Source organism: Helobdella robusta (genome assembly GCF_000326865.2).
Source record: "Helobdella robusta unplaced genomic scaffold HELROscaffold_37, whole genome shotgun sequence".
Taxonomy (NCBI): Eukaryota; Metazoa; Annelida; class Clitellata; order Rhynchobdellida; family Glossiphoniidae; genus Helobdella; species Helobdella robusta.
Window position 1 is genome coordinate 870100 of NW_008704785.1, and position 11149 is coordinate 881248.

Below are 11149 nucleotides of genomic sequence, written 5' to 3' on the forward strand. Positions count from 1 at the left end.
TCAAAGTGCTTCCGAGATAATGTTTATTTTAATGATAAATAATCTATCATTTGCCAGTTGTGTCTTAACACGATAATTTTTATTTATTTATTTATTTAAATAAACGTTTTGTAAAACACTTGTCATGCTATTGTTTTTAATTTCAAGCCATATATAAGATAATAAAAAAATAAAGGACGAAGCCAGACAAATTTATATTTTATGAAATTTTTATTCAATAAATGAACTTGTAAGACATTTTATTTAACTCTGTCAAGTCAAACATCCATTTACTCTTCTGCAGCTTCTGGCTGTTGGGGTGCACCTCCACCGCGACCGAATCCACCTCTCTGCATGGTGAAAGAGAAAGCGTTTCAAAATCATCTTTTAGTAATGCTTATGTCATAAATTTAAAAATCTAAATTTAATAAACTTCTACATAATGTAATTCCATGTGTTATTTTATTTACTAAATTGGATTGATGTTAAAATAGTTCTGAAAAAAAAACTAACAAATTGGAAGGATGCATTGGCTCCTGCACCAGCCTCCCCTTTCTTATCTGAACCTCCGGGTCCCCTTCTGTAGGCAGCCCTATCTTCCCCAACTTGTGGTCGGCCACCTGATTCTGGTCCTCGTGGTCGCCTTGCAGCCTCAGGTCTGGCTGGCTGAGCTTGCCTCTTCAATGTAGATGGCACAATCTCTGGAGGAAGGTGCAAGAAATCACGGAGATATGTAATTCCTTCATTCTTCAAATACCAATAATAATGGCGCCAGCAGAACTGCTCAGTTACAAAACCTTTAGAAACCAACGTCTGCAAATGAACATTTGAGCATTAATAATTTTATTAGTTAAATAATTTGCTGATTTTGTGCTATAGCATTCATGATTAATAGACCATTAAATTATTTTAATTAATTTTTTTAATTTTGATATAAACTTGTTCTTATTTTAATGTGGCGACAACGAATATTTAACCTGCAAGGCCTTGATGACATGGAGGTTGGGTACGTCGATCTCTGTGTGCTTCGGAGCGTGAAAATCTTTCTTGGCCACCAGAACTCCTTCTTTGAACAAATGTTCGTAGATGAGAACACGGTTCTTTTTTGGCATCAACATCTTGCTAAATTTAAGAAAACACTTCGTTAAATAACAGTTTTCAAACAAAATTAAATTAAAAATTGAAGTACACTCTGATGAACGAAAAATTACGAATAAAGAAATAATTTTAATGGCGATTAATAAAGATTAACTTATAACGAAAACCCACCAAACCTTGTTGATTTTTTATCAGGAGGAAAAAGAGAGTACACCTAATGGCCACAAGCAACGCTTACAAAAAAAGAACTAAAATATTATTTGCGGGTAATCAATCTAAGTTAACTTTCAAAATTATTATAACGAAATATTGTTATTTTATTTTAAATTCTTCAAGTTCATTACAATGATTGTTATAAAAAGTCATATAAATTATTTTTGAACGAATTTTAAGCATGTTTCTTTATTATTGCTTTTTTTGTTGCTAATGAAAACTTTGAAGAGTGCTTACAATGTTTTCGTAATTTTACTTTAAACAGTAACATAACTTATTAAAGCGATAGAATTCATGTTATATTATTTTAAACTGAAAATATAAATTATTTTATAATGGTTAAGTGAAATTCTTAACAACGTTAGCTATTGTTTTGTATATTTTCTGAATATTTTTTTACAATCTACCCTATGCTGTTGTAGAATGCGTATTGCTTGATATGATTCATTATTAAATGGCACAAAAATGTCAATATTAATGAGTTTTCAAGATTTATATTTAAATTTACAACGCCATAAATGTCATTTTATCTTATTATAGTTTAATTGGAATGATCAGATAAGATGTCACAAGGACTCAGAAAACCACCTCACGTCAGTACCAATCCATTTAGAAGTACTCTTACAGATGAATTAAATATCAATTTAAACTCAAATGCCAAGAAAAAATTAAAGCCTGACAAGAGAAACTCAAATGAAATTGAATTTTTGATGTCGAAAATTGAACACAACCGACCACAAAGTGCCTTACTAAGAGGAGTTAATGTTACACAATTAAATGAAACCAAACTCAATCCCGAACCTTATACCATTGAAGATTGTGATGATTTGATTGATGACTATCTATCACCATTAAAACTGGTTAAAATTAATCAAATTAGTATTAAATTTTGTAATATATTCAAGCTCTTTAATGACGAAAGCAACTAACAAAATCGAACAATTTCGAATAATTAAACTGAATCTCAGTTTGTCACATACAAAAAATGAACAATTTCGAATGATTTATTTAAATTTCAAAGTTTATTAAGTAAAAAATGAACAATTTTAAACATTTTGTCTCAATTTCAGAGTTTATTATCCGGCCATGAAGACCTGAGTAAAGTTAAAAGTCTTGAAATAAAAGTCAATTCAGAAGAAGCTGGCTTAAATAACTTCGGGGTTTACGTGCCTAATCTAGAAACTTTAAAACTTGTAAAAAGCAAAATACACGTTTTGAGGTTAAAATTTTTGAATTAAACCCGTTCAAATAATAAAGAATAGTTATTATAATCAAAATATGTTGAAAACTAAAAACTAAAATTCATTTTCATTTTTAAAAATCAGAGATTTAGGAAGTTCTCTGAAAAAACTGCGAATCTTATACATGCCAAGGTGTGAATTGAGAGATTTAGATGGTATCACCTCATTCGTATCAATCAGCCAATTGTATCTAGCCTACAATGATATAACAGATATCAGCTCCTTCAGTTTACTGGATAATCTTAGTGTACTCGACCTCGAAGGGTTGAAATTATAAACTCATTAAAACAAAATCTCCCATTATCATTAAATAATCCTTAAACAAAACATTCCAGGAACAATATAAACGATATATACCAGCTATCTTTCTTGAGTTTTTGTTACAAGATGACGACGCTAACATTGGAAGGCAATCCTATTTGCATCTCGCCAAATAGGGAAAGAACAGCCGATGTAGGCATTTTGTACTACTTATGCATGGTGTATATTAAAAATATTTTTTGCCACAGTTATTACTTTTATTAGGTATCAAATATAATATGCTTGGATTCCCCTTTGTATACGAACCGACCATATAAGCTATACCGTTCTTTGTTTTAAGACAACTTTAACACATTATTAATACCCATAGATATATATGTATCAATAAATAGATCCATGTTAATACGTTATCAGACTTTTTTAAATAAAATTTAAAATCTATTTAAACAATTTAGTTGATGTACTTTAGTTCTTATTTTCGTCACTAAATATTCCGGTTAATGGTTTTTTTAACTCTAGGCCACATATGACTACAGAAAGACAGTTATTGAAACGTTAGGAGAGCAGCTTGAAATACTGGACAACGAGCCAGTCGTTAGGTGTAAACATAAACTCACGCATAAAACCGGAAATGGAGATAAAACCGGAAATGTGAATGAAACCGGAAGCAAATTAAACGAAGATGACGAAATCATTTCTTCAAAAAATTCATCCCTATTGAAACTTCAAGATGACTGGAGTATGCTGGATGAACTGATGAAAGACGGAAAGCTCGACGGACTCAATGACGCCGGCGATAACAGAGATGACGTCATTTTCGAAAAAGATTGTAAATATATTTATTATTATTATTAAAAATTACAAAAACATTTGATAACTATAATTATAATTTTATTATTAATTATTTCTCTTTATAATTATTTCTCCGAATTCTCGCAGCTAGGCCCTTAACGAGCAGACCAATATCCTCTCTATCTGAGATCCACAAGATTGGGTCGGCGCTCAAGCCAAGCGGCTTCCAGAATATAAATAATAATAAGGAATACAGAGTTGGCGAAAATAATAATAAGAATGATATTGAGAGTAATAATAAAAATGACAATAAAAACGACGACGATGATGAAGAAAATGCATCTGCAACGAGGGCCTACAGCAAGAGGATATCTGACCCGATTACAGGTGGCTACAATAATGATTAATAATACGAATAATAATAAGAATAATAATAAGAATAATAATGAATAATAACGAATAATAAGAATGATAATGAACAATAAGAATAATAATAAATAATAAGAATAATAATAAATAATAAGAATAATAATAAATAACAATAATAATAATAAATAATAAGAATAATAATAAATAATAAGAAAAATAATAAATAATAATAATGAATGATAATAGTAAAGGCCAAATTTTTTTTCAGCAACACCACAGCCACCAGTGTCACCTCTGTCTTTAGCGGCGTCTGCCTATTCTGACGAATCAGGCATATATTCTGGTTTATATTCGTGTTACATGTTTTAAATGTCCTACTACTACTACTACTACTACTACTACTACTACTACTACTACTACTACTACTACTACTACTACTACTACTACTACTACTACTCCAACTACTACTACTACTACTACCACTACTACTACCACTACTACTACTCCACCACTACTACTACTACTACTCCAACTATTACTACTACTAATAATAATAATGGGAACATCTTTTATTTTTCACCATAAAAAAATATACAATGATAAATATATATATATATATATTATCTAACAATATATATATATATATATATATATATATATATATATATATAAGTTAATGTTAATTAAATAATGCGCAATGATAAAATTTTTAAAAGTTGTAAAAAATAATAATAATAATAATTGTAATAATAAGGTTGCGAGTCAGTCTGTCTGTCGGGCAGATCAGCTGTTTGTGGAAACCTTACGAGAGCCCTGAGATCAAAGAGACGCGCTTCAATTGATTATGGCGAAGAAAATGGCGCGATAAGTTCACGCGAATATCCCTCGAATGATGGAAAGACATTTGATGAGGTTAGTAATAGTAGAAGTAGTAGTAGTAGTCGTAGTAGTAGCAGTAGTAGTAGTTGTAGTAGTAGTAGTAGAAGTAGTAGTAGTAGAAGCACTAGTAGTAGTAATAGTAGCAGCTTCAGTTTAGTGGGAATTGAAATATAAAGTTGTAACAAATTAAGCTGATTGTGATCGGCAGTTGGTTGTTTAATCGATTGATTGTTTTATTGAACGAACGGACGAACGAACGAACAAACGTACTATTGAATGAATGAATGAATAAAGGAGTGATTAATTGACTGATTGATGGACTGATTAATTGACTGATTTGTTAATTGATTTATTCTTCCTCAAACTGCAGAAACCAGAAGACAAGATTATTAACATGCTAGCCAGTATGAAGTCCTTAGACGATGAAATTGACACAATGAGAAATGAAATCAAAAAGTTGTTCATTCATTCATTCATTCATTCATTCATTCATTCATTCATTCATTCATTCATTCAGTCAGTCAGTCAGTCATCCACCAACTCATTCATTCGTTCGTTCGTTCGTTCGTTCGTTCATTCATCCACTAATTCGCCATATTCTCAAAGATCTGTCCAAATGGCGAACACACGCAAGGCACCGCAAGTTCTAAAAATAAGCCACAACGACGACGATGATAATGATGCCAGTGATGATAATGATGACGACAGTGAAGATGATGATGATAATTTTAGGGCCGGAAGTACGAATACAAAACATAAAATACCTGATAGTGCGGTCACAAAACACGATGAGAACCTAAATTTCAATAAACTCGCGAGTGTACATCCCATGATGACTGATTATGACGATGGTGTTGATAGCAAGAGAAAAAATTTAATAGAAGCAGCCGGTTATTTTGTAGGTATGTTTTGAGGTGTGCTACTGGATTTGGTATTGTATACTTGTACTGGATTTGGTATTGTATATTTGAGGAATTGTATTGTATGCTTGAAGTATTTTATCGGGGTAGGATCTATTTTTTACTGGTTTGTTAGTTCTAAGCATTGAAATGTGTTGTATTTGGGCGGAATTCATCATGTATTGTGTGAATGAACGAACGTGTTGCAAATTTTTGTTATAGATCGTAAAATACAACCAAAAGATTTGTGTTGTATTTTAGGGTATTGTATTGTATCTTTAAGATTTGTATTGTATCTTTAAGGTATTGTTTCTTTAAGGTATTGTATTTTATGTATAACTTATTGTATTATATGTATAAAGTTAGTTATTGTATCTTTAAGGTTTGTATTGTATTTTAAGGTATTGTATCTTTAAGATTTGTGTTGTATTTTAGGGTATTGTATTGTATCTTTAAGATTTGTATTGTATTTTAAGGTATTGTATTGTATCTTTAAGGTTTATATTGTATGTTTAAGGTATTGTATTGTATGTATAAGGTATCTTTAAGGTATTATACCACATTACTAAATAATTTAGTCAAGTGAAAAATTTCAAGTACCATTGTTGTGTTAATAATCAAATTAATATGCGAAAATACGTGACAATTCTCAAGATGATGTTGATATTGAAAAACTTTGAAATAAAATTGTAATAAATTAAAAGTTAATATGGCAAAAATATAAAATTTAATTAATTAATTGAAAAAATAGAGCGATCAATATGTTGTCTGGAGACATAGAATATAATCAAACTCAATGATATCCATGCTGTTGGGCAATAACATCAATAATAGAGTTATCTATGAATGAATTAACCCCTCTATTTATCAATTCCTAATAAAATTATTCATTTTTACTTAGAAAATTACTTCACAAATACTTTTTTTCACTTTAACCTTCTTATTTTTCTCTTGCAATCCATCACAGACCTCTCAAACAAGACCATAACTTTTGGTTTGGAAGCTGTGGGAGAAGTGGATCTAAGGAAAGTTGAGAAGGATACGTGGAAAGCTGGAGAATCAGACGAGGAACAGGGCATAGAACAGGAAAAGAAAGCAAAATCAGATGGAAAAATATCCTCTCTCACATACGACAAAAATTCATTCCCAAATATTTCTCTACCTGAACAGCTAACGAGGCAAACCCACAAAACCGACATGCTAGTAGGAAAAACTGACAATCTTACTACTGCCACGCTAAACTCTATTAGTAGTAATAAAATTAGTAATTTTACCTCTAGAAGTAGTTGTAGGAGAAAGAAGAATACAATTACTGAATATGATCCATTGTCACTATCTAATTCAAAAGCGAATAGTTTTGATATTGGCACTCTTGGTTCGTGTGATTTCGCGAAGATTAATAACAATAAGTTAGATTTTTTAATTTATTGATTGAATGAATGATTGATTAAATGATTGAATGAATGAATGAATGAATGAATGAATGAATGAATGAATGAATGAATGAATGAATGAATGAATGAATGAATGAATGAATGAACGAACGAATGAATAATTAATCGTTTGAAATAATGGTCGGATTGTTGATTGTGATATTATAAGGCGTTATATTAATAATAATTATTATTAATAATAAAATAATGTTAATAATATAAGTTAATAATAATAAAATAACGTTGTTAATATAAGTTAATAAAAATAATTATTAATAATATTGAATGCTAATAGTTATCTTTTAAAAAAATTGCTTTAGATTAATACCAATTCCAAGGCCACAGATGAATTGTAGTAGCAAATCCAAAGCTCAGAAAAACATTGACAAATCAATTTATCATTAGATAGATTGCACACACACACACAAACACACACACACACACACACACATACATAGACTTACACAAAAAGGCACACACACGTATATGTTTATGTCTATATAGGTACACTACACAGGGCACATACACACATGCATTCATACACAAATTCACAGACACTTATTGCTGGTATTATTATTATTATTTTAATTATTATTAATATCATTAAAAAATTATTTTTGTGTTTTACGTAATTAGTATTTTCATCGTTACTACACCTAAAGAATTACGAATTCATGGAAAACCAAGATTTTTGTTATAACATTTAAAAAAATTAGTTTATATATATATATATATGTGTGTGTGTGTGTGTGTTGTGTGTGTGTGTGTAAGGGGTGCATATAGGGCCGGATTTAAGGGTGGGCAAGGGGTGTACTGTACTGACCCGGAACCACCAAAAGAGAAGGGGTCTTTTCATGAAATGGGTTTTTTAAGTTCTGGAAATGTAACTGGTTTAGTGTGTGCGCGCGTGTGTGTGTGCGTACGTGTGTGGTTATATATTTCAAAGAAAAATTAATTCAGAGGCAACTGTGATTTAATGAAATTATATATCTTGAGAGAGCATACATTTTTTTTTCTTCAAATTTATATCTTTTTAATGTCAGTCTAGACAAATTGATTAAATGAGTAATTGAATGAGTGAATGAATGAATTAATTAATTAAGGAATAAATGAATTAATTAATTAAGGAATGAATGAGTGAATTAACTAATAAACAGATGAAAAAACAACAACATGATTTCCAGAAATTGAAATTTGGCTTAAACACACACACACCGCACACACACACACGCACAAACACAACACATTAGAGGAATAGATAGGGTAGAGAGGTAGAGAAAGAGAGAGAGAAAGAAAGAGATAAACATACATCACACCACTATCACATTCAGAGATAGATTGAGAGAGAGAGGAGAGAGAGAGAGAAAGGAGAGAGAGAAAGAAAGAAACAACACCGTACATGCATGTTGAATTGAAAGGTAGATAGAGACAAATGGAGAAAGAGACATACATACACACACGACACCACAAACAGTCAGAGAGAGAGAGAGAGAGAGAGAGAAAGAAAGAGAGAGAGAGAGAGATGGTAGGTAGGTAGATATTATGAGTTGTATTAATTTTTTCTATTTCTAATTTTGTCATATTATCTCAAGTCCTTCTTGTAAACTACTGTGCGATAAGTTTGGATACTGCGGTTACCTTAACACCTCAACTCTCTCTCTCTCTCTCTCTCTCTCTTTCTTTCTATCTTTCTTTCTTTTTCTCCCTCTCTCTTTCTCTTTCTCTCTCTTTCTAACAACATCTAAAAACACTGCGCATAATATTAACAAGCAAGCATAAACAAATCATTTTTGGCCAAACTAACTCACGAATAATGATGCATTGCAAGTATAAAATATTCCGTAAACACTTGAGATTTGTGTGCGTGTGTGTGCGCGCGCGTGTGTATGTGTGTGTGTTCTACTTCTAAGTGGAGTGGTTATTTATAAAGTGAATGAATGAATGAATAAATGAATGAATGAATGAGTGAGTGAATGAGCGAGTTGAATGAATAAGAAATTGAATAAGCAATTGAATGAATGATTGATTTAATTAATTAATTAATATGCGAATGAATGAACAACTCTATACAAATGAATAAACGAGTGAGAGAATGAAAAAATTAAATGAATGAGTTAACGAACGAACGAACGAATAAATGGAAGAATGATTGAAGTGAGTCAAGTGTGTGTAATCTGCGTGCTATTTGGATGTTACTATGAAGAAGAACATGACATTTGATAGTGAATGATAACTATAAGTTAAACGAACGAAAGAATGAGTAAATGAATGAATGCATGAACGAATAAATGCATGAATGAATGATCAAGTGATTGAATGGATAAATAAATGAGTGAATTATTAGATTATTATATTACTAATACTATTGTATTATAAACTTATATCTGTCAATAAAAATACTGAGTTTTTTGTATGAAAAATGCAATTAACCATCGTATGTATATGTATGCATGCATGTATGTATGTATGTATGTATGTATGTATGTATGTATGTATGTATGTATGTATGTATGTATGTATGTATGTATGTATGTATGTATGTATGTATGTATGTATGTATGTATGTATGTATGTATGTATGTATGTATGTATGTATGTATGTATGTATGTATGTATGTATGTATGTATGTATGTATGTATGTATGTATGTATGTATGTATGTATGTATGTATGTATGTATGTATGTATGTATGTATGTATGTATGTATGTATGTATGTATGTATCCGGTCAGGGTTGTGGCCGCGTGGATTGGCGTTGATGTGGTTTTCAAAACCCGAGGGCAGGGACGTAACCTCAATCGTGGAGTATTCGGACAAGCGCTTGTTAATCTGGTTGCCTTGGTTGACCCGGCGTCCCCCTTTGGCAGGTTTTTGAAGGACGTATGGAAAAAACAAAAAAAGTCTGCACCAGTGAGCGGGAGCCACAACAAACGGTCGTCAGTAACTCGTGCAGTGCATTGCTACATTTTTCTCTAAACAGTTTTAGAATGTGATCGTGCAGTGGTACGCGTTTCAAAACAGCCGTCATCCTGTCAAAAAAAGGGGGTAATCCAAACTGGTAGGAATCTCCGAAACTGATACGGACGCACCCATTATGAGTCTATCGCTAGATGCGGCTACGTGAGGCGGACCGGTCACAACCTGTGGTGCATCCACCTTTTTCCTCGAACCCGAGCATTCCTGGCCTTTAACCCTTCCACCATGACGGCAAAGTTTCCCGTCTGGTGTGATCTTGTAGTGATTGGAGCAAACAGGGCACTGGGGTAAAACCGGGGCCATACAGGTGATTTGGTGAGATAAGTAATTTTAACAAAACAAAAATTAAAATGAACTAAGTACGTTTAAAATTTAAAGTACGAAATTATAATAAAATTCTAAGGTAATGGAAAAATTAAAGGTAAGTTATGAATAATAATATAGCAGCGCAGTTGAGGCAGGTACGAAACAAGCAACAGCTGTGCGCTATGAATTAACCATGCCAATTAAAAAATTAAAAGTTGAAAAATCTAATTAAATCAACAAAAAACCAAGGCAAACTGCGACAAAATGACGTTAAAAACTCAATCCCAGGATGATAACACGCAAAATAATCCAAAAGTTCAATAAAACAAAAGTTTAAAAACATATTAAAATACAAAATTTAAATTGAATTCAGAAATCGGCCGGCGCAAGTGTGAGCTAACGATGTATGTATGTATGTATGTATGTTTGTATGTATGTATGTATGTTTGTGTGTGTGTGTATGTAGGTATGTATGTATATATGTGTATGTAGGCATAATGTGGTAAACATATTTTTTTCTATGCATCTTTCAACAAGGATATTGCGTCTTAAAAGTTTTCCATAATATAATTATTTTATTATCATTGTAACTATTCTTATTTTATTATTATTACTATTATTATCATCATCATCATCATCATCATCATCATCATCATCATCATCATCATCATCATCATCATCATCATCATCATCATCATCATCA

General features: G+C 31.4%; 3 protein-coding genes across 3 annotated transcripts; 1 reads left to right on the forward strand and 2 right to left on the reverse strand.

Annotated features, from left to right (window-relative positions):
• Nucleotides 1–308: 308 nt before the first annotated feature.
• On the reverse strand, nt 309–1097 carry HELRODRAFT_126488 (hypothetical protein; the record flags this gene model as incomplete). Its single annotated transcript, XM_009023533.1, has 3 exons — nt 309–329; nt 493–792; nt 957–1097. Coding segments are annotated over 3 exons (462 nt in total), but the record flags the coding sequence as incomplete, so codon positions are not given.
• Nucleotides 1098–2381: 1284 nt separating this feature from the next.
• Nucleotides 2382–3056, forward strand: HELRODRAFT_83538 (hypothetical protein; the record flags this gene model as incomplete). The annotated part of the gene is made up of 3 exons (XM_009023534.1): nt 2382–2509; nt 2616–2795; nt 2867–3056. Coding segments are annotated over 3 exons (498 nt in total), but the record flags the coding sequence as incomplete, so codon positions are not given.
• A 4899-nt stretch (nt 3057–7955) lies between these two features.
• Nucleotides 7956–10443, reverse strand: HELRODRAFT_176310 (hypothetical protein; the record flags this gene model as incomplete). Its single annotated transcript, XM_009023535.1, has 3 exons — nt 7956–8051; nt 10097–10193; nt 10250–10443. 3 exons carry the CDS (start codon nt 10441–10443, stop codon nt 7956–7958), a joined length of 387 nt encoding a protein of 128 aa, XP_009021783.1.
• Nucleotides 10444–11149: the final 706 nt, after the last annotated feature.